Source organism: Nycticebus coucang, chromosome 19, assembly GCF_027406575.1.
Source record: "Nycticebus coucang isolate mNycCou1 chromosome 19, mNycCou1.pri, whole genome shotgun sequence".
Lineage (NCBI taxonomy): Eukaryota > Metazoa > Chordata > Mammalia > Primates > Lorisidae > Nycticebus > Nycticebus coucang.
The window spans coordinates 9,796,278-9,820,408 of NC_069798.1; the positions used below are offsets into that span (position 1 = coordinate 9,796,278).

At 47.1% G+C, this 24,131-nt stretch overlaps 1 protein-coding gene across 2 annotated transcripts in view; it reads right to left on the reverse strand.

Moving 5' to 3' along the window:
- Positions 1-23,744, reverse strand: part of EMILIN2 (elastin microfibril interfacer 2) — a 56,666-nt gene extending 32,922 nt beyond the window's left edge. The window contains exons 1-4 of one of the 2 annotated variants that reach the window (XM_053571842.1): positions 23,439-23,744; positions 23,351-23,382; positions 23,085-23,257; positions 22,542-22,664 (exon numbers count right to left, since the gene is read on the reverse strand). In XM_053571842.1, the coding sequence (XP_053427817.1) occupies positions 22,542-22,664; positions 23,085-23,218 (257 nt within the window). In that variant the 5' untranslated portion in view covers positions 23,219-23,257; positions 23,351-23,382; positions 23,439-23,744. Of the gene's footprint in view, positions 1-22,541; positions 22,665-23,084; positions 23,258-23,350; positions 23,383-23,438 lie in introns of those variants that run through there. The other variant, XM_053571843.1, reaches the window with a different exon arrangement.
- Positions 23,745-24,131: the final 387 nt, after the last annotated feature.

Sequence of the window (24,131 nt, forward strand, 5' to 3'; positions counted from 1 at the left end):
TTTTGTAGAGACAGAGTCTCACTTTATGGCCCTTGGTAGAGTGCCATGGTCTCACACAGCTCACAGCAACCTCCAACTCCTGGGCTTAAGCGATTCTCTTGCCTCAGCCTCCCGAGTAGCTGGGACTACAGGCGCCCGCCACAACGCCCGGCTATTTTTTGGTTGCAGTTTGGCCGGGGCCGGGTTTGAACCCGCCACCCTCAGTATATGGGGCCGGCGCCTTACCGACTGAGCCACAGGCGCCGCCCCTAACGGACTTTATTTTTTAGAGCAGTTTTAAAGTTCATAGTAAAACTGAGTGGAAGGTTACATAGATTTCTCACACGCCCCCTGCCGACAGACAGACAGACACAGAGCCTGTTACCAACCAGCCCCACAGAGGGTCCCTTTGTTAAACTGATGAGCCCATAATGACACGTCCTGATCACTCAGAGTCTATAGTTTACATCAGGGCCACTCTAGCTGTTGTACATTCTGTGGGCTTGGAAAAATGTACAATGATAGGGTGTGTCCACCATTATAGCACTTTACAAAGTATTCTCACTGCCCTAAAAATCCTGGCCTTGCACGGTGGCTCAGGCCTGTCATCCCGGCACTCTGGGAGGCCAAGGCAGGAAGATCAATCAAGCTCAGGAGTTCAAGACCAATCTGAGCAAGAGCAAGATCCCATCTCTACTAAAAATAGAAAAATTAGCCAGTTGTTGTGGAGGGCACTTGTAGTCCCGGCTACTTGGGAGGCTAAGGCAGGAGGATCGCATGAGCCCAGAAGTTTGAGGTAGCTGTGAGCTATGATGATACCATTGCACTCCAGCCTGGGGCAACAGCGTCAGACTCTGTGTCTCAAAAAACAAAAACATCCCCTGTGTTCTGGTATTCATCCTCTTCCTCCCAACCCTGGCAACCACTGACTTTTTTTACTCTCTCCAGTTTTGGTTTTTCCTAAGTGCCACAGATTGTAATCAGCACGTAGCCTTTCAAATTGGCTTCCTTTCCTAGTAACACACGGTTAAGTTTCTTCCTTGCCTTCTCATGGTTCAATGACTCATTTCCCTTTACTGCTAAATAATATTCCACAGCCTGGAACATGCCCATTTATAAACACAGTGTCTGCCCTATTGTAGGTGCTCAATTATTAATCACTAATTAAATCAATTTGCTGATCAAACAATTAATTCATGGTGTAAGGGTACTTCTGCCAAGGTTTTAGGGAGTCTGATTGTCGACATTATAAACTCTAGAATTATCCTTGGTCTAATCCTAAGCAGATGTGCCTTCCCCGAGTCTTTGCAGAACCAAACCAAGCTCCAGAATCCTCAGGCTGTAAGGAGCTGGAGCTATGCTCTCCAACAAGGCAGCTGCTGAATTTAAACAATATAGAACGTTTAGTTCTTCAGTCACGATTGCCACATTTCAAGTACTTACTGGCCGCGGTGGCAGTGGCTGCAGTAGGGGACAGCATGGGCAGCTCGATCATCTCAGGACATCCTGGGGGACAGGCTGAGCCCGACACTGGTGAGACAGCACGCAGCTGTCCACCTCTGGATTTCTAACCCGCATCAACCATCTTCCTTCTCTTCTCACTCGCCTTCCAGAACTACAGGCAGACGATACCCCCACCTCCAGGCAAGGGATCGTCTAGTTTAGCATTTACCTGTACTTTATTTTGACACAGGCTACTAAAATGCTACAGAAATTGAAAGCCCAGTGACAGGGGTTTCTCCCAGGAACAAGCTTTCTAGTAATGCCTCTCCTCCTGGTCACTGGCCTGCCCCAGAAAGCCTGGAGCCAACTCCTGGTGCTTCATTCCGGGTGTGTGGAAATAGTGCCAGGGGGGAAGGGAGCTGAGAGGGTGGGGAGAAGATTGTACTCCCCAGGGACAGGCGGCAGTGTCCCACCCAGATCCGGAGAAAGAACCAACTGCCTACCCATCTACCAGAGGAGAAGGAAGACCAACATGTGAGGGTGAGAAGTCCTTTCAGGGAGACCCTCACGCAGGCAGACTGGGTCCTCAGCAGCCGGGCACCACCGCAGTCTCCACGGAGCAGCAGGCCCTCTAGCCACAGTAATTCACCTTTTTTAAAAACTGTAGTTACAAACACATAAAATCTAGCATCTCAACCCTTTGTAATTGTCCAGCTCTGTGACATTAAGCCCGCTCACACTGTTGGGCAGCTGTCACCGCCCTCCGTCTGTAGAACTTTTTTTTTTTCCTTAGAGACAAAGTCTCACTCATTCACCCTTAGCAGAGTACGTGGTGTCATCATAGCTCACAGCAACCTCAAACTCTTGGGCTCAAGACACCCTCTTGCCTCAGCCTCCCAAGTAGCTGGGACTACAGGTGCCCCTCACAACACCCAACTTTCTTTTTTTTTTCTTTTGAGACAGACTCTTACTTTGTTGCCCTCGGTAGAGTGCCCTGGTGTCAGGGCTCACAGCAACCTCAAACACTTGGGCTCAAGCGATTCTCTTGCCTCAGCCTCCCAAGTAGCTAGGACTACAAGCACCCACCACAACACCCAGCTATTTTTTTTAGAGACAAGGTCTTGCTTTGGCTCAGGTTGGTCTCGAACCTGTGAGCTCAGGCAATCCACCCGCCTGGCCTCCCAAGTGCTAGGATTACAGACATGAGCCACTGTGCCTGGCCATTAGTTTTTCTGTTTTTAGCACAAACTGGGTCTCACTCTTGCTCAGGCGGATCTCAAACTCCTGAGCTCAAGCAATCCACCCGCCTCAGCCTCCCAGAGTGCTGGGATTACAGGCATGAGCCACCATGCCCGGCCTCATCTCAGAACTTTTTCTTCTTCCCAAACCCTATAGCCATTAAACAACCGACTTTCCATTCCCTGCTCCCCTGCACCTGGCAACCGCCACTGCACCTCCTCTGTGAACTTCACAACTCTGCACTGAGTGTGGTAGGACCACAGAGTATTTGTCTCTGTGACTGACCTACTTCACTTGGCATCACGTCCTCAAGGTTCATCCACCTTGTGGCTCATGTCTGGATTTCCTTCCGTTTTACATAGTAAGTCACTTTTACAAGGTTGGTCTCGGTGTTCTAATTTAAAAATTCACAAGGGCGGCGCCTGTGGCTCAAAGGAGTAGGGCACGGGCCCCATATGCCAGAAGTGGAGCGTTCAAGCCCAGCCCTGGCGAAAAACTGCAAAAAAAATAAGTAAATAAATAAATAAATAATTCACAATAATTCACAAGTCAGCCGGCTACTTGTGAGTTTCTAGGAACTACTCATAACAGATTTTTGTTACTTTGTTAGTTTTTTTTTTTGTTGTTGCTGTTTATTTTACTGCCAATGGATACAAAATGAGTATCTTAAGTTTACTGACACTTTGCCAAGAATATACATAGCCAGGCAGTAGAAGCTATCAAGTTTGAGATCAGAAGTGATTTCAGAACTATACTGAAGCGGTTTTGACCCTGTAGAAAAAACATTTCCCATGGGAATCCAGTTTGTCCCACTGACAGTGAACATTTGAAACCACGTGTACCTACAAAGATATCTCTGCGATATTAGGGGGTGCACTCTGACCCCTGAGGTTCCCTCCCAGGCTCACATTCCACAGCCTGAGAAAATCTCTCCACTCAGGATAAAATGAAGTCACCAAAGGTCTTTTTGCAGCTTAAGGTGCAGACACAACAATCAGAATTTTCATCTTGTCTTTTTCTGGGGCGTTACTCATTTTTAATTCAATCTCTACATGAAGAAGTTAATAATATAAAAGCAAAGAAATGTGAAATATTTTACTCAGGTTTTAAGAAAATCATGTAAATTTTAAAAGCCTGAATGCTTAGGCAAATATATATCTGAAATATAAAATGTATCCAATGAATCTTAAAGATTGATGAACGCTGATTAAAACCAGATTCCAATATAGCAGCTTCATGCATTTTTTAAAAAATAACAGATCCTTCACCAAAGCAATGTGTTCAAAATGAAAATATACTGACAGAAGACATCTCAGGATGAAGGACATATGTGCTAGAGAAGTAACAATCATAAGTTGCTTATTTTTCCTTTCCCCTTGAATTAATTTCTTTTCTTTTCTTTTCTGAGACAGAGTCTCAAGCTATTGCCCTGGATAAAGCACTGTGGCATCATAGCCCACAGCCCTTGAATTAATTTCTTATACACTTAGAGTGGCAAATTAGGTTTCAAAACCTGAAATCATTTTTCTAGTACTTTGAATGAGTACATACCACTGCCCCCCTTTTACCCCAAGAGAAAGAAAACAATTCCATGGTCCTAAAGAAAGGTGATTAAAGGAAACCACAGCACCTCAGCTCTGAGGCTCAGTCCCAACTTGGCTGCAGTAGATAGTGAAGTTGTTATTCTTAGATTTACTGGAAGAGCGTGGTACCTTCCTTCTGAGCAAACTCATATGGCTAAAAATGACATCATCTCTGAGTACAAGCTATATGCCGCCCCATGAAATATAGCCCACACATGTGTGCCTCGGAGCCCATGTTCTTAGCTTCAACCTCTTGGCTTTGAGAGACACATCGCAAAACCCAAGGCACTGCCCTAGCAGTTGGGGGAGAGGAGGAGATGGGGGGGCATCCCAGGGGCCTTAGCTAATTGGGGCGGCTGAACAAGAGTTGGTAGAAACCCACATCCTCCTAAAGAATTCTTCCGGGGAGGGTCATCGCTGCTGTAATTTATTTGTTAATTGCTGTTCCACCCAAATAAATTCTATACTATTCCATTTCTCAAACTTACATCATGTTTCCTCATTCCTGGACTCAGAGTCACAGAACTCTAGTGTCCCTGATCACTCCCTAATGAACTCATACTCAATATTCCCACAGTGTGGCCCAGGAACATCTTCTGGCCTGGGCCACGAGCATTACTGCTCACCACAAACACGACTGCTCCGTGATTCTCAGATCCAGATCTTTCTATTCAGAGCCACTGAACAACTCTATTTGGATTATTTCCTTTCTTTTTTATAACTGACAAATTCTCCTGGCAAAAGTCACAGTGATTCCCAAACCCTTTTTCCTGTGTTTCTTTTTTTGGGAGTGGGGCCCCGCCCCTCCCTCTTCAGGGACTTGGGTCAGCCGGGCCTTTCTCTCCTTCCTGAGCTCTGTCCTCAGCTTGTAGCTACCCACCCACGCTGCTCAGTGCTGCTTTAAATTCTGTACCCCAAGAGAAGTGGCCGTGACATGGCCCCCCACCTTTGGCTGAAGACCATGGCTGCAGACAGCACTTCACCACACCTGCAACCTACTGCCAGTCGGTCACTCAGAAGCACCAAAAGTCCCAAGACAATAGGAATTTCTCTGCAGATATAAAACTATTTTCTTCCTTCGGGACAATGCATTTGCCGTTTAAAAAAAGTAATGATTTGGGAATTAAAAACACAGGAACACTTGTGTTTCTTTTCTAATTTATGACCGCATGGGGGGAATAGGTCCAAAACATAACTAAGTTTCAGATGTCTTGCACAGACCAGACTAACAGGGTGTTACTAAGTGTTTTATAAATTTCTTCAACTCCCAGGGAGATGGAGATGTTTCTACTCCCCTGTGCTCTGCTCATAGGGGAAGGCTTTTCCGGAAGAGGGCTGCCAGCGCCCAATGCACCTGCACCTGAAGGAGGTGGCAAGTGCCAATGAGGGGAGGGGGCTGCTGAGCAACAAAACGAGAATAACTTGTTTATTTGCTCTTAAATGGGAAGCAACACACCCACAGAGGAGGAAGAGGGGAAGAAGAGCTTTCCTCCAAGATGTCTCAGGGTGGCAAACAGATTTTTAAGGCTGGTGACCCCGAGGATATCCTTTGAGTCACTTGTGTTGTGGCAATCTTCAACAAAGTCCTCATTTTCTGTGCAAGCCTGTGGAATGAGGCTTTTCTAGAGAACTTAAGGAGATGGTGTCCCACACCGGGGCTAACCCAGGGTGGTTCTGACAGCGCACCACAGGACCCAAAAGGCTGTGCCACAGTAAGCCTTGGGACCGTCACAATGTACTGGGAGGGTTCGGGGCTTCCACAGTTCTTGTTCAATTGAAAAGTAAGACAACTGTAACAGACTTTGAGGGGAAACGGGCCCAACTGGCATCTGTTAAGTTTTAAATATAGGTGGTGTTTTCTTTAGATAAAACGATTCAGGTCTGTGAGTTAAGTAGCATTTCTTTATCTTTCTAATAAACATGGGCGTAAGCTGGCCCGTGCCCCAAAGACTTACTAATATTTGCTTCCTCAGTTTTCACAAATAAAATATACAAGAAACCATGATATTCTCAAAGAAGCCACAGAATTTGTTTTTGTTTCTGTTGTTGTTGCAGTTTTGCTGGGGCTGCATTCAAACCTGCCACCCTGGGTATATGGGGCCGGCGCCCTGCCCACTGAGCCACAGACGCCACCCCAGAAGCCACAAAATTAATCTTTAAAATGATTCCAACTTCATATGGTTAGTAATTATCTTTCTCGAAGAGCAGCTGTATCTTTGGCCATCATATCCTCTCACGAACGCCAAACTTTGCTCTTTGTAGTTATACAACATGGGCCTTCACAAAATGAAAGCTGTATTGTATCACAGACAGGGAGTCACATCTTGACAAGAGTTGTTTTTTTTTTTTTTTTTTTAGACAGGGTCTAGCTCTGTCACCTAGGCTGGAGTGCAGTGTCACGATCACAGCTCTTCGTAACCACAAATTCCCGATCTCAACCCATCCTCCCACATCAGCTTCCCCAAGCACTGAAATTACAGATGCAAGTCACTGCATCCAGGTGTCTGGGCAAAAAACTTTAAAACGTTATGCTGAGATTCACAGCTAAGTAAACCTAACTTACAACTGAGGACACCACTTTGGCTGATTTAACCGGAATTCTCCATCTCACAAACCCTAACATTTTGGCTGTAAGCTGCTGCATTATCCCTGAGTATTAACAACTGTTTTTCTAAAGACTATGTTGTATGTCATAAATTTGATTTTAAAATCACAAACCATGGACAGTTGTTCAAATTTATAGTCTTCATGACTAAACACTGAAAACCAAACTCAGCTCAGATGATTTTTTTTTTTTTTTTTAGAGACAGAGTGGTGTGGTGTCACAGCTCACAGCAACCTCAAACTCTTGGGCTTAAGAGATTCTCTTGCCTCGGCCTCCCAAGTAAGTGGGACTACAGGTGCCCACCACAACACCCGGCTATTTTTAGAGACGAGGTCTCACTCTGCCTCAGGCTGGTATTGAACCCATGAGCTCAGGCAATCCACCCGCCTTGACCTCCCAAGTGCTAGGACTACAGGTGTGAGCCACTGCACCCAGTCTTTTTTATTTTTATTATTTTTTTTCTTTTTTGAGGCAGACTCTCACTATGTCGCCCTCAGTAGAGTGCTATGGTGTCATAGTTCACAGCAACCTTACACTCTTGGGCTTAAGCGATTCTCTTGCCTCAGCCTCCCGAGTACCTGGGACTACAGACGCCTGCCACAACGCTCAGGTATTTTTTTGTTGTAGTTGCCATTGTTGTTTAGCAGGCCCGGGTTGGGCTTGAACCCGCCAGCCTCGGTGTATGTGGCTGGTGCTCTACTCACTGAGCTACGAGGACCGAGGCCGCTCAGATGATTCTTATCTATGGGAGAAAAGATAAGCCAGAAACACAGGCTCACTCTCACTGGCTCAATCAACCACAGCAAGCAACCTCTGGGTGCCTACCAGGTGGGGACCAGGTGGCACATGACAGCCTTCTGCGAGCCATCAGTATCCCGTATGGGACAATCCTACTTACGTGTACACTGTGTGGACAGCAGACGTGTGACCCTGTGATCCACAACCACTGTCACTCTACCAGTCCCAGCTCAACCAAAGATCAGTTATATCAGACGAGACCCAAACATTTCCCTAATTCTCAGTTACCTCAAATATAAATTGAGATTTATAATATGTACCCTTTTTCTTGCCTCTCAGGTGTGAAGAGAATAATTTTAGATAACAGCTGTGAAAGCACTTTGAAACACTAAGCTTCATGTAAATGGCATTTATTTATTTATTAATAGTTTGGCATTCATCGTGGGTACAGAGAATTAGGTTACACTGATTGTATTTGTTATAAAGTCCCTCTTTTTATTTTTATTTTTTTTTGAGCCACAGGTGCTGAGCTGATGAAGTCCCCCTTATAGTTGTGTCCCACCCCCAAGAGGTGTGTGTAAATGAAATTTCTACCCGGTGTGTGCTTATTTACCAGAAGGCAAAAACGTGCAAGAAGACTAAAAATTCGAGTTCTGTTGGGAATAGTGGAACTCAACTTTCTGGGAGAGACACGGTTCATTTCCACCTTTCAGGTGATGAATGGTGACGTCCTGATCATCTTGTGGGGAGAAGTCAAATGACAGGCCATGAACAATGTGTCCTCCGTTAAAACAAACGGCCCTTTTGGTCAATACTCTCAGTGGAGGACCCCACGGGGCCATCACACAGATAACCCAGCACTCCGTGACCCGAGGGACCACAGCACACGCCTGTGCCCTTGGGTTCTCCCACTCACTTTCACCTGCATGTTGACATTTGGAGGCAGCTCTGCTGATGTCTCTGCTCAAAGCCTTCCATGACTCCCTTCCGCCTGAACTAAAGCCCAACTCCAAACCACGGTGTTGTGAGTTGAATTGTGTCTCCCCAAAAACCTCTGTTGGAGTTTTAATCCCCTGTGCCTCAGAATGAGACCCCATTTGAGGACAGGGTTTTTACAGAGTCAATCAAGTTCAAGAGAGGTCATGAAGTGGGCCTACGCCAGTACGACTGGTGTCCTTCTAAAAAGGGGCAATTTGGACAGGCCAGTGTGCACAGTGGGAAGATGACAAGAAGAGACATAGGGAGGAGACGGTCACCTACAAGACAAGGAGAAAGGCCAGGTGCACGTCCCTCCTCACAGCCCTTGGAGAAGCCGCCGGCCAGCACCATGATTACCACCCCCGTGGACGTCCTTTCACATTCCCTCTAGGCCATCGCTCATGTTTCTGGGCTTACGGTGACCTTGGCCTTCTCTCAGATCAACATGTATGAAAGTAGAACCTCCCCCCAAAGCCCTGCTAAGATGTCACTGCTGCAAACAAGTTCTCAGATTCCTCCTGACTGGAGGTAATTTCTTCCACATCTGAACATCCTCAGCACTTTGTGGTTCTGTTATAATTCTCATTCCTGCTTTTTAAGTTGTAATTATTACTGTTTATGTTTTGTTTCACCTGTTGAACATGAACTTCTGAAGGGCAAGACAGGGTTTCATTGCTGTAACCCCATAGGGACTAGATCTGGACAAAGTCACAGACCTTGCACAGAAAAAAAAATTTTTTTGACGGAGTCTCATTATGTTACCCTCAGTAGAGTGCCATGAAGTCACAGCTCACAGCAATCTCCAACTCTTGGGCTTATGCAATTCTCTTGCCTCAGCCTTCCAAGTAGCTGGGACTACAGGCGCCCGTCACAACGCCCGGCTATTTTTTGTTGCAGTTGCCATTGTTGTTTAGCTGACCCAGGCCGGGTTTGAACCCGCCAGCCTCGATGTATGTGACTGGCACGGTAACTACTGTGTTACAGGTGCCAAGCCTAATAATGCATCCTTAATCCAGTGTTTTTCAGGTCTATAAATGTGACATGTTTTTCACTCCTTAATGACTTTATCTAGTGTTTTACATGTATTTATCATCTCACAAAATCAGAGAACTAACCTTAACATAAGTGATTCTCTTTACTCTGGATTTCATCATAAATCTTCAGCAACTATATGTATGCAAATGCCAATACACATATACACATGCAGGAACGCTACTCAACAATTAAAAAGTAACCAACTTCTGCTGTTGTGATGGCTCATGCCTCCTGTAACCCCAGCTCTAGGCCAAAGAGGGGAGCTCACCTGAGCTGAGGGTCTTGACTACCCAGTAATATATTTCAGTGAAGCATTAACATCGACATCATTCTTTTTCTGAGTTTCAAAATGAGAATGCAGCTAGAGTTTTTTTTCCTTTTAAATATATCAGATTACTCTTTAAACACACAACCCATTGTTTTTGCTTATTGGGAACTCAGGCCTAATATTTACTTCTGCACTTTTAAAGGTATGGGAGGAATAATTAAGGAAGATCATCAAAACAGGATTTTTAAAAACTCCTGCCTTCCGACTGTCGTCGTGTGTACAACAACTATGGGAGCATCACGGAAACACAACGCCACGTGACCGCTGATTGGGACGGATTGTTTCCCACTGGTGATCCTGATGAGGAGTGTTTAGAAAGCGCCTTGTAGTTTGGTTCAGGAAACAAGCCACGAGGGTATTTCTGCTTTCCCTCCTACACCACCAAGGGAAGATCTGTGCTTTATCACGCCAGCTATTTTCTGCAACAGTGCAGCAGAATGACTCTCAAATATCTTGAGAGTAGCCAGAAGATGACGCCACGTGTTGTGATAGGAACTTGTGGACTTCGCCTGGCACACAGTGGTTCCGGGACCTGGTCCTGGAAGTTGGCTGCCCGAGCTGACAGTCCTCCAAGGTAGGACAGGGTAGCTGACACACAAACCAGGCCTGGACACCGTCAGCACAGCAGGCCAGATTCCAGGTTCAGGAATGTCCAAAATACTCAAAAAGGCAATGCCTCCTGCCTAATCCTCCATTCAAACAGCACGTGAGAGCCCTTGGGTCGAGAGCGACATGAGCCAGAGAAACACTTTCATGGAGAAAAACCCTCCCTGTTAAGGGCTGGATTGTGAAACTCACCCCACGCCCTGAATTCTGTTGCAATCACCCCCACAGCTTTTGTCCTCCGTGTTCAAGATATGTAGAAAAGCTTCCGTTAGCAAAAAACGAGTAGCCTTGTCACCACTGTGGTTTAGACAACATTTTTTTGTCTGTGTGACAGACTCTCACTATGACACCCTTGGTAGAGTGCTGTGCTGTCACAGCTTACAGCAACCTTAAACACTTGGGCTTAAGTGATTCTCTTGCCTCAGCCTCCCAAATAGCTGGGACTACAGGCGCCCACCACAACGTTCAGCTACTTTTTTGTTGTAGTTGTCATTGTTGTTTAGCAGGTCTGGGCTGGGTTCAAACCTGCCAGCCCCGGTGTATGTGGCTGGTGCCCCAGCTGCTTAGTTACAGGCCCCCAGCCAACACCAGCTATTTTTTTTAGAGACAGGATCTCTCTCTTGCTCAGGCTGGTCTCAAACTCCTGAGCTCAGGCAATCCACCTGCCATGGCCTAGACAATGTGTGTGTGTGTGTGTGTGTGTGCATGTGTGTGTGGTTTTTGGCCGGGGCTGGGTTTGAACCTGCCACCTCTGGCATATGGGACCAGCGCCCTACCCTTTTGAGCCACAGGTGCCGCCCAGCCTAGACAATATTTTAAAGTCCTTCTCTTGTTATCCTCTGACAACATCTCTGCCAAGCATGTGTAGGAAGACAACTTCAGCCCAGTACTTTGTTTTACAATGGACTGAGGATAAATCTCTGGAAAAGATAACCTCACACTAGGCAGAACCTTCCCAGTCGCAAATGTGCATAGACATGGGGAAAGTTAGGAAAAAACTGAGACATCTTAGCAAATTCTTTCATCAAAATGATCCGCTTGGAAGGCTTCACCTACACTGTTCTTTTTTCTTAACCAAATTCCTTTTCCCAAATGCACAATAAAATACATTGTCCCAGAAAGCTGACACTCCAAAGAATTTTTAGGCATATTCCCTCATCTTTTAATATTTTCTTAGGTGGGGAAAAAAGAAGAAAATAAAAGCAGCCTGGTCCTTCTGGGTCCTTCTAAAAGACACACCCAGTAAAGTTTGCTTCTACAGCACTTTCAAACCAGGAATTTGGTTCCTTTGAACCCTCCCTACTTTTTTTTTAGCACCCAACACCACTTTAAAATAGGAAGGACGAAGAAAAACTTATTGGCAAGCTTACTTTTAATCATTTCATTAAAATGATTCCTTCATTTTTCCTTCAATGTGAACTGCTGTCATGTTGAAAATGACTGGGGTCTTCCCTTGACTTTCCCAGGAAAATCTGTCTTTGTCGGAAGAAACCATCCTTGGCTAACCATCTTATTATCACTGTTATTTTTATAAGCCCAGAAAACTGCCTCATCGAGGATAAAAACAATTCATTCTGAGTAGTAAAAAAAGTCGTGGAGTGAACAATAAATCAGAACATTTCTGTAAAAGACTGGACATACTGTCAACACTGCTACAGTTTATCTGTTTTAGATCTTTGATTGTTTAAAAACAAAACAAAACAAAACAAACAAACAAAGCAAAAGATAGGATCTCACTATATTGCCCAGGCTGCTCTTGAACTCCTGGCTTCAAGCAGTTCTCCTGCCTCAGCCTCCCAAGTAGCTGGGACTTTGGGTGTGTGCCACCATACCTGACTGCTTTAGGTTTTAAGAACCAGAATTTAACCCAGCCGCAGTACCTACCATATTGTCACACTCAGCAAATATTAGTAGCATCTTAATATTATCCACATAAGGAAGAGGGTTATTTTTATTTATTCATTTTTTTTTTTTTTTTTTGGAGAGAGAGTCTCACTTTGTTGCTCTCAGTAGAGTGCTGTGGCATCATAACTCACAGCAACCTCAAACTCTTGGGCTTAAGAGATTCTCTTGCCTCAGCCTCCTAAGTAGCTGGGACTATAGGTGCCTGACACAATGTCTGGCTATTTTTAGAGATGGGGGTCTCACTCTAGCTCAGGCTGGTCTCAAACTTGTGAACTCAAGCAATCCACCTGCCTCGGCCTCCCAGACTGCTAGGATCACAGGCATGAGCCACTGCACCCAGCCCGAGGGTTTTTATTCTAAAAGTAAAGAACCAAAGCACCACATTAGTAGTTGAGTGAAGAAAGATGACCAGGGGCATCAGCACAAGTTCACCACCCCTCACAGCAGCACCCACCACCCAGCCTAACCGGTCTCTACCGCAGTATTTTTGAAGCTATTTTATCTCACAGCACACTTGAACCTATGGTTAAACTTCATGGCACACTTACATTATGTCGATCAAAAACAAGATAAAAAAAAAAAGAATATACTTACTATGCTTTGAACTTCTTCCAAAAATAATTCATTTAATGATTTTGAAAAAAAATTTGTGCACACTTCATGGCACACCAGAATGTCCACGGCACCCAGGTTGAAAATCACAGCTCTACTGCTGACTACAGGCAGACGCCCGCAGAGCAGGCCAGAAATACCCAGGGGCAACTGCAGCGTTGATTTTAAATCAACCAGAACCACTTACGTGCATTCCCTAAAGAAACGGTACTGCTGGCTAGGCATCCAGGGCAATCTCTTGAGTTTCACTTAATTTTTTTTTTTTTAAAGAAACAAGATCTCATTATGTTGCCCAGGCTGGTTTTGAACTCCTAGACTCAAGTGATCCTCCCATCTCAGCCTCCCAAGTAGCTGGGTCTATAGGCGTGTATCACTGCCCTGGCTGAGTTTCATTTCATTTTGTAAAGTTAATCTCAGATATATCTTCTTTTATTACCTTCTTTCACTAAATTTAGCTGTTTACTTGGCATTTCAGCCTTTCTCCAACATGTCACTAAGCATTAACTCCCAGCCCAAAACTTTCAAAGATAAGAGCACCTGTGAGGCAACAACATTCCAAACAAACAAAGCTGTGAGTGTGAGAACGCAGGTTTTAAAAGTTCAGCTATGTTGGACCTCTTCCAGGCAATCCTGTCCCACAGATGTGAGGGAAATGTGCTTCAGAGAGGGCAAGTGACTTGACCAAGGTCACACAGCTCCATAGCAGGAAAGTTCAGGCTAGACACCAAGTTTTCCATCTCCTCTTGCAGAACACACTGGTCGCCCCACCCAGGTTCTATGGAGCTACCACGGGGACACCTCCCCCAGTTCTCTGCAGCCTGCTCTGCCCACACTCCCTATTCTGGCTACCTCAAGAATTTTACTCAGGCTGGACTAGATCAATGGAGGAAGGCCAATTAATGGGAATAAAACAGGTTTTAACAAGAAGCAAACTCTTTTTCTTAAGGCCATGACCTCTATTTGAATCCTATTAACTGTTCTCTAAAATAAGAACATGTAGCCCACAAACACAAAAGTTGCTTTTCCAAGACCCTAGCGTCAGCCCTACCAAATCTGGCTGAACTTGTGAGAATAAAATAAGATAATGGGGATGGAAATGTTCTGGCAACGTCAAGAGGCTCTCATCTCATCTACTGGGAACCTCGGAAGGAGAGAGGTGTGAAGAAGAAATGAGAAACTTGAAAATAAGGTCTGAAGGGGGCAGTGTCTGTGGCTCAAAGGAGTAGGGCGCTGGTCCCATATACCGTAGGTGGTGAGTTCAAACCCGGCCCTGGCCAAAAAAAAAAGGTCTGAAGGTTCTAGGCAGGCAGCAAAAATACAGCAACAAAGGGTGAGGAAGACGGAGACCCCAGGAAGGACAGCCAACCCAACAGCCCTGGCTCTCAGGGGCCAGGCACCTGGGATCAAGGCCGCCCTACAAGAGGCTCCCTCGCCTGATTCAAGTCACTTCCAATACCAAGTGACTGCAAACGGTTTTTGCTTAAAATCCCAAGGAAAAAATGATTCTCCCAAAGCTATACACAAAAGGCACTTTAGGATTGAGTGGAATTCTGTTCCTAGAGATGGAGAAAGCATCAAATTGACTCTAGGAGATGTAGGTCCTCATCCCTCACGCCCCGAATCCTAAGTGTTCTGTGTGGTTTATTTTTAAACCACTCTTCCGGGCTGAGATTGCTCCCTCAGGGACAACTTTGATCTCAGCTCAGTGATTTTCAACTGGTGTGCTGAGGTACATTGGAATGCCGTGAGAGGGTCTTAGGTGTCCTACAAAAATTTTTAAAGATCGCTAATTAAATTATTTTAGAAAAAAGGTTCAAAGCACAGTAAGTATATATATATATTTTTTAATCTTTTTTTTTAATCAACATAACTTAAATGTGCCATAGAAATTTAACTATAGGTTTAAATGTGCTATGAAATAAAAAAGGTTGAAAAAAAAGGTTGTTTCAGCTGAATGGCCATCTGCTCCCTGGATTCAGGGGGAGAGGAGGTGCTCAGGGACAGCACAGAGGACCGGCACCGGCCACAGCCGGGCCTGCCTTATCTCAGCTGCACAGGCTCCCTGCGTTGGCCCTACCTAAACCCTCCCCCAACTAATGAGATTAAAAAAAAAAATTCCACCATGATACAACACTGACCAAGAGGGGATGGGGCAGGGTACCCATGGAGACACTGATAAGTACAAGACAGTTTGTGGTGTCAAAAAACTTCCGGCCCTACAGCCCTGAGTCAGGAGGCAGAGCGCATACAGAGAATACTCCTGCCCTACCTTTGGGGTCCTAGGATGTCCTCTCCAACTATGCTGCTGCCCTGTGGACAGGACACCTCCAAATGTGTTAAATACTAACAGCCGTGAGGCTGAGCAGAAGATTTTGCGGCTATCTGGAAGCACCAATGATGCATGAAAGAAAACAATGCCTGGTCCAACAAAGAGGGGAGAGACGGTACTGTTTCCCACCAGCCAAATGCCCAGACACCACCACCGTCAGCCCCATCACACACACCCCAGGGTGCTCATCCTAAGTGTGGGTTTGACCCTTGAGGGGCTGCTGGGAGGCAGGGGGTATAGAGTGGGAAGAGCCTCACCCTGGATTTGGATGCAGGCTCTGCTACTTCCTAACTACCTGCCCCGTGTAGAGTGGGGCTAAGGACCCTAGTGGGCTCTATCAAGATGGAAGATAATGAACACAAAGGGGCTCACACTACCTTATGTCAAACCACATTCTAAGTGGGTGATCACAAAAGTTTTGAGATACACAAAAGTTAAGAACATAAATCCGCCAGCACTGAATATCAAACCACATTCTAAGTGGGTGATCACAAAAGTTTTGAGATACACAAAAGTTAAGAACATAAATCCGCCAGCACTGAGTATCAAACCACATTCTAAGTGGGTGATTACAAAAGTTTTGAGATACACAAAAGTTAAGAACGTAAATCCGCCAGCACTGAAACAAAGGAAGCATTCCCAGCAACATTGATAACCAGAGCAAGGCGAAGCTGGCATAGTTAATCAGAAAGGTTGCTATCAACCAGGCGTGGTAGCTCACACCTGTAATCCTAGCACTCTGGGAGGCTGAGGTGGGTGGATTGCCTGAGCTTAGGAGTTTGAGACCAGCCTGAGCAAGAGTGAGACCCCCCCATCTCAACTAAAAATGAAAAACTGAGGCGAGAGGATCTCTTGAGCCCAAGAGGTTGAGAGTTTGAGGTTGCTGTGAGCTATGATGCAAAGTAAGACTCGTTTCAAAAAAAAAAAAAGAAAGAAAAGTTACTGTCAAGTGTGTTTCCTGGAAGTGAAATAATGGACCATAGCACAGTCTGTCTCCACTTTCATAGTGACTCCCAGGTATGTACAATGACATCGCATCATATTAGGATGAGGCATTACCAGGAGATACTCCCACCCAAGTCAACCTCAATCCCACAGTTGTCAACCTGCCCAATGCCCCATGGAAAGAATTCTAAATCACTCCCATTTTCCAGGTCTCCCAGAATCTGTCCCTAAAGGCATCGTGTAACCAAGAGGGAACCTTCCCGCATGCACTTGCTACTCCGGAGATTCCAGAGTCAGAGGCTGGGCTCCACGGCACTGACGGGCCACGTGCTGGGACCGTCCTGACAGTGCAGGTGACAGAGGCTACCAAACTGGCCCAGCTGCCGGGGCCTTTTATGATTAATCGGGAACAAAATTCCTCAACACAATGAAATTTTAAGAGATTTAGATTTATTTATTTATTTATTTTGAGACAGTCTCAGTCTGTCACCCTGGGTAGAATGCCCTGGCATCAGAATTCACAGCAACCTCAAATTCTTGAGCTCACGTGATTCTCTTGCCTCAGCCTCCCACTATAATGCCCAGCTATTTTTTAGAAACAGGGCCTCGCTCTTGCTCGGGCTGGTCTCAAACTCGTGAACTCAAGTAATTTACCTGCTTCGGCCTTCCAAAGTGTTGGGATTACAGGTGTGAACTACCACACCTGGCCAAGATTTGGCTTAATCTTAATATAGAAGTATAAAGGAAGACAACTATCTCAGGAAGGGAAAAAAAAATCCTTGAGTTCACCTTCAGAATTAGGACTACATGGAAAATCCCAAACATGCAGGGATGTGCTAGTTAGAGCCCACAAGCGGCTGCCCCTCCCAGGTTCCTCCTCTTTCACTTTTAGGGGATAATTCCCCTTCCCTCCTCTTCCCTCTTCCTAATCCTTAGGAATTAGCTGAGGGAGGTCAAGGCATTTTCTGTAGAATCAGTCCTGTGTCTGGAGGATCCTGAACCCTCCTCCCATCTGGTACCGTGCACTATAGAGAGAGAGAGAGAGAGAGACAGGGACAGAGACACAGCCAAGGAGAAGAGAGAGGAGCTCCCTAACTTAAACCCCTAAGGGATGTCAAATCTTCATAGGAGACAAGAATTACAATTATTATTATTTTTTTTTTTTTTGTAGAGACAGAGTCTCACTTTATGGCCCTCGGTAGAGTGCCGTGGCCTCACACAGCTCACAGCAACCTCCAACTCCTGGGCTTACGCGATTCTCTTGCCTCAGCCTCCCGAGTAGCTGGGACTACAGGCGCCCGCCACAACGCCTGGCTATTTTTTGGTTGCAGTTTGGCCGGGGCCGGGTTTAAACCTGTCACCCTCGGTATATGGGGCCGGCGCCCTACTGACTGAGCCACAGGCGCCACCCAGGAGACAAGAATTATTAATGTGGGGCGGCGCCTGTGGCTCAGTGAGTAGGGCACCGGCCCCATATACCAAGGGTGGTGGGTTCAAACCCGGCCTGGCCAAACTGCAACAAAAAATAGCCGCGTGTTGTGGTGGGCGCCTGTGGTCTCAGCTACTCGGGAGGCTGAGACAAGAAATCTCCTAAGCCCAGGAGCTGGAGGTTGCTGTGAGCTGTGACACCACCGCACTCTATTGAGGGTGACAAAGTGAGACTCAGTCTCTAAAAGAATAAATAAATAAGTAGGGGCAGCGCCTGTGGCTCAAAGCAGTAGGGCGCCGGCCCCATACGCCAGAGGTGGTGGATTCAAACCCAGCCCTGGCCAAAAACTGTAACAAATAAATACATTAATTAATTAAAATTAAATATATATATATAAAAGAATTATTAATGTGCAATTCTTCACATGCAAGAATGGCATCACTAACTCACAACCATCAGGGCTTCACATTGTTCCTCAGGAAGTATGCCTTTAACACCCTTCCCTAGTGACGAGTGTCATGGTGGTGGCTGAGCTCATGCATGGAAGCCCTGAAGTGGTCACATACTGGCCCAACAGTCACAATCAGCCCCGCTGGCTTCTCTAGCACCTGCAGATCACCCAACAAACAACTGGCCCGCAACCCAAACAATCACATCTACCAGTGTTTCATGAAATAAACCAACAAACCGCACAGCATAGAGATGGGTGCAGGAAATGATAAAGTCCATTGCATCAAAGCAAAATGACACACACACAGGATCAGGGCACACACGTGCATGCACACGCACGCCACCATCACGCACAAACCATTCTCAGCACTGCTGTGTGGGGACTGCTTTCCACGACACAGAATGTAAATGTTCTGAACAGTGGGAGGCACACGCTGAAACAAATGGCTGCATTCTCCACGGCGGCAGGGACGGAGGGTAGCCCAGAAAGGCCAGGGGCAGCTAAGTCCCTTACTGTCACATGACCACAGGCAAGTCAGGGTGTGGCTGCTGTCAGGCCCGTCAGTGGTAAAGGGGACAATGCTATTCAACTTGATGGGTTGTTGCAAGGACTAAATAAAGTAATATATGGAACAAAAAGCTCTAACATGGTACCTGGCACATAGAAGGTACTTTATAGTGTCAAAAAAGTGATTACTTAAAATGCCCATGCCTCATACAAGCACAGCTCTGCTCCTGGCTGCATATAACAATATCCAAATTCGGGAGGGGGTCAGGACGGAGGGGGAGGGACGTGCTACCCCCTAATGGACACAGTGTAAGGGAATGTGGCACACCTCCTCGGTGAGGGGCACAACACGGACCTCACTGAACAACGCAAACATTGTAACCTTGTCATATTTGTACCCTCATAGTAATCTGAAAAAATTTTTTAATTAAAAAAAAAAGGGGTAAGGCGCCGGCCCCATATGCCAGAGGTGGCGGGTTCAAACCCAGCCCCAGCCAAAAAAAAAAAAAAGTTAAACTGCTTTTCATGATTACAAAAGTAACATATGTTCTGTGTAAAAAAAAAAAAATAAACAAACAATATCCAAACTCACACTATGGAACCTAAGGCTCTTCATACCTGCAAAGGGGGCACGGTCTGCCCAGTCCCTCTGACAATGCACCCACTTGAGCCTCCACACCCCAGGAGGCTGTCGGGGCCCAGTGATGCGGTGTAGAAGTCTCCCTCCTATTTTGTATGAGTACCTGCATCAACCCCACCCCCACTACTTCCAGCTGATTTCTCCTCATTCTCCGAGCACCTTCAGTCTCTCTCCCTTTGGTTTTTTCATTTCTGTCCTGAAACACGCAGTATTCTTTCCTTCTCTACCTGCCTGGTTGCTATCTAACTCCCTTTTCTTACCAAAGCCTTTGAAACATGGTATCATTTGCTGAGTAACTGAGTTTCCTCACAACCCTCTCCCTTAACTCACAAATTATTGTCTGCACCCCACTGGCCTGAACGGGTCTCTTTCTACATTAGCAATGCTTCCTGCTGGCTGAACCCTAGGCCATTCTGGAACTGCAGTGTCCAGGACTTTGCCTGGTCTCTGAGACCGGGGTTTCTTCTGCCACCATCTTGGCTTTGCTCTCTCTCCTGGCCTGGCTCTTCCTCCTCTTCCGTCCTCAGCTCTGAGAACTCAGCTCTGCTCAAGGATGTCTAGGCCTCCCCAGTGGCCCAGACCTGCCTCTCCCAGCTGCAGAAATGTGCTTCTAACTCCAGCATCCTGGCCAACCTCCAACCCTCTACTTCTGACACTGCCCAGAAATGCCCCTCAGCCACCCCAGGGTGAGTTACCAAAGAACCCTCTTTTCTAAAGGTCCTAGGAGCACATCAGAAAAAGGCTGATCTGATAATACCTGCGGAGTGAGAGGTGACTTGGGCTCCTGCATTCATCAGAGTCATCACAGGAGGAAGTATTAAGGTTCTAGGAAACCATAAAATGTAGTTTTTATATAAAATGAATCAAATATTCCTAATTCAATTCTATTTTTTTTTTTTCAGACAATCTCACTATGTCACCCTCAGTAGAGTGCTATGGCATCACAGCTGACAGCAACCTCAAACTCTGGGGCTTAAGTGATTCTCTTGCCTCAGCCTCCCAAGTAGCTGGGACTACAGGTGCCACCACAATGCCTGGCTATTTTTTTTTTATCAAAGTTGTCACTGTTGTTTAGCTGGCCCAGTTCCAGTTTGAACCCGCCAGCCTTGGTGTATGTGGCTGGCGCCATAACCACAGGTGCTGAGCCTCAATTCTAATTTTAAATGAATTCATTTGAACTGTACCGAATATTTATAGTTCGTGTCTCTACTACCACATAAAACTTTTATCTGGTTCTGGTGCCACTGACTGCTGGCCATAAACTGAGAGATTTTTTTTTTTTTAATGAGAAATTTATTTTAAAACAGAAGAGGAAAATACTCAAATATGAAAAACTAATAGCTAACCTTGAGTGGGAATTTACTGTGTGCTAGGGGCTTACTATTATGAAGTCTTTACAAATATTAACTCATTAATTATTACAATAGCCCCATGAGATTATTTTAAGTGAATAAACATTTACGGGCTTAGTGGATACGTGAGCATATAGTAAGCACCACACGTATGTTCGTTATTTTCATCTTTATGATCACGTTACAGATGAGCAGGTAAATGGCAATGTGGATGAATATGTTGTCTCGTATAACTTGGTAAGTGGTAAAGTTGAGATCTGAAGCCAGGTCATCAATTTCAGAGCCCAAACTATTAACTACTGCATTAGAAGGTGACCAAATCCTTTCTTGCACTGCTGGTAAAGCTGCTTCAGCTATTTCATTTAAAATAAAAGAGTGGGCCGGGGGTAGACTGAGAGATCTTAACCACCAGAGCAGTGATTTTCAACCCATGTGCTCTGGCACAGAGGATCTTAGGGATGTCACAAAACATGCAAAATTTTAAAGGTCATTAATTAAGTTATTTTCAAAAGAAGTTCAAAGCACAGTCTGTGTATTCTTTTTTTCACTTTTTTGATCAACATAATATAAGTGTGCCATGGAAGTTTAACTAAAGGTTCAAGTGTGCCGTGAGATTAAAAAGGTTGAAAAATCACTGCTCTAGAGAATAAAGTAGGATGATAGTACCGTGTCTCTCTGACAATTTACCCAACTCAAAGTGACATCCACGCATTCAGTGTCAGCTTTTTCTTCTGTGTATTAGAGTTGGGATCTAAGTTTTTGTTTTGCTTTGCTCTTGCCCAGAGGGAATGGCCCGTCCTGTTTGTAGCTGCCCAGCAGCCCGGATGGGATGGATCCAGGGGCCACCTCCACCAACTGCCCTCTGGAACAAGGTTTACTAGAGAACAAGTTTCAGTCTGTCCCTGGATTTTGCTAAAGACAAATCTGCCTGCAGACTATTCTTTGCTGTAATCGACAACTGTGCTCTAAGACAAACAACTTATTCTTAGTGGAAAACAATTCACTTCAATCATCACATCTGTTCCCAATAGCCGTCTATTCACATCAGCCCATCTTCTGGAATCTAACTTACACAAAAAAAATCAAAGACTTGCCTGATGACAATTGAATGAGTGTGATGTAGCTAATGGCATTTGAATTTCATTGCATCCGCTTACTCTTTTTTTTTCTTTTTAGATGCGTCTTTATAGTAAAATAATGCGTCTTTATAGTAAAATAATGATTAATTCTTCCTCTTGTCTTTAAGGAGCATTCTCTCCTGAAAACCCCTTAGTGAATCCCCAAATCTAATTTAAACACACACGTGCACTCACACGCACACACATACATACTTTAAACAAATTGTTCCTGAGACTTTTAGAGATCTATAACACCGGAAGAGGTCAGTTTTATGGTAACATATGGACAAAACTCACTTGTTTTAGAAAACTACCCAAACCTCTCAGCCAATCCTACGTTTAGAAGTTTTTAGCAGTATACATTTTGGAATTTCTGTGTGCCCCAGAACACACAATATGGATCTAATTAGGTTCAGCTGTCTTATGTTAGTAACAAAATTGAAAGAAAAAAAATAAAGAGAAGCGGGGGTGGGGGCTTTTTTCATCCTCTCCTATCCCAGACTCCCCAATGCGCATCCTCCATGCGCATTCGGGTCAGCACACGCTTCTTACATACCCCAGCGTGGCTGGAATCCCGCTCAGCCCTCAAACTTTTCAGCTGCTGGGTTTTCACCAGATCTGGAAGAGATTTGGAGGCGGGCTGGAGCCTGCGCTGCAACCCCACCCCGCCCCCACCGCCCCGGCCTGGGCGCGCCCTGCCCGCTCTCTGCCGGACTTACACGAGCGCGGACGGACAGGGCATCTGGTTCCAGGCGCAGTTGTACTGAGCCTGAATAAAACTCTCACTCCCCTCCAGCACAGAGCAGCTCACATTCTTGTTCACGATGTAGGCGCACCAGTTCCTGGGGAGAAAGAAAGAGGGAGAAGAGCAGAGTGTAAACCGACAACGAGGCCGGGGAGGAGGGGACCAGCTGCCCAGGGTCAGGGCGCACGTCGCCCCGGCGGAGGCAGGAGCTTGGCAAAGCATATCCCGGAGGGTGAGCCTCGGGAGAACGTGCACCTTTACCCGACAAAAGAGGTGAAGAAAAAAAGGGACTCCTCGGAGTAGTTTCCCGCAGAGCAGGAGTCTCCCTGCGCCCCACGCCCCTGGAGTTAACTCTGCCCCCGGCGCCGAGCACCCGGAGGAGGAGTCGCCCGGGGGAATCCATAGGGGACCCTTGGCTGCCTCCCGTCGCTTTTGGCAGGACAGCTCTGGATCGCTAAGGGGTAGGTGGGAGCCCCAGGCGCCAGAATTTGGGGCGAGCAGAGGGGTGCGCACTTACTTGTTCCTGGCGCTGGGACGCGCGGGGTACCCGGGCTGCGGAACGGCGTGGCACAGCCCCGCGCCGCCGAAGGCCAGCAGCGCCAGCACCCAGCGCCAGGGCGCGCGGGGCCGGGGCCGCGTCGGCTGCCACATTCTGCACGCGCGTCCCGCCCGCCGAGTCCGAGGGCTGCGGGTCCCGGCGAGGGCTGCGGGCCCGGCGCGGGCTGCGGTCCCGGGCGAGGGTTGAGGGTCCCGGCGAGGGCTGCGGTCCCGGGCGAGGGCTGCGGTCCCGGCGAGGGCTGCGGGTCCCGGCGAGGGCTGAGGGTCCCGGCGAGGGCTGCGGGTCCCAGCGAGGGCTGCGGTCCCGGCGAGAGCCGCGGGGCTGCAGGCGGCCGGGGCGCCGCCCGCGGAGGCAGGAGGCTGGGACGCTCCGCGGCCGCTCCCTTCGGCTGGTCGCCCCCACTTCTCCTTTTGCAGCCCGTGCGCCCTTCTCCTCTCCTCGGTCCCTCAATGACGCACGGGTCCCCCCGGGTGCCGCCCTTCTTATTTCACTTCCCTCTCCGAAACGTGACTCTCGCTGCACCGCGTCTCCCTGTCTACGTTCCCCAGCCGCTCGGCAGGGGGTTTGGAGTGGTGGGTCTGGGATGAGGGTCTATGTTACAGAATTTCCAATTACTCATTCCTTTGGTCTCTTCCCAGAAACGCAGCAACCCCGCCTCCCACCTTCGGACGGGCGCGCCCCCGGCCCCCCGGGAAGAGGCTGCAGTCGGCTGGGCCGGCGGTCCCTACGTCGCGCCCGGATGCCGCCTCCGGGGTCAACGAGGGATATCGGATCAGTCCCGGGGGGCGGGGTGGAGGCGCCGGGGGGCCGAGTCCTTCTCTGCTCTGGCGAGGCGCGGCCATGGCCCCTCGGCCCTCACGGACTTAAGCGAGTCCAGGGAAATGAACGCTGGTCCTCGTCTTTCTTCCCCAACACGGGCACACGTACGCGCCCGTGTAACAGTTCGCCCGTGGACGTGAGGGGCGGCAGCGGGACGGCACAGCCGGGGGCCCCGCCACTGCCCAG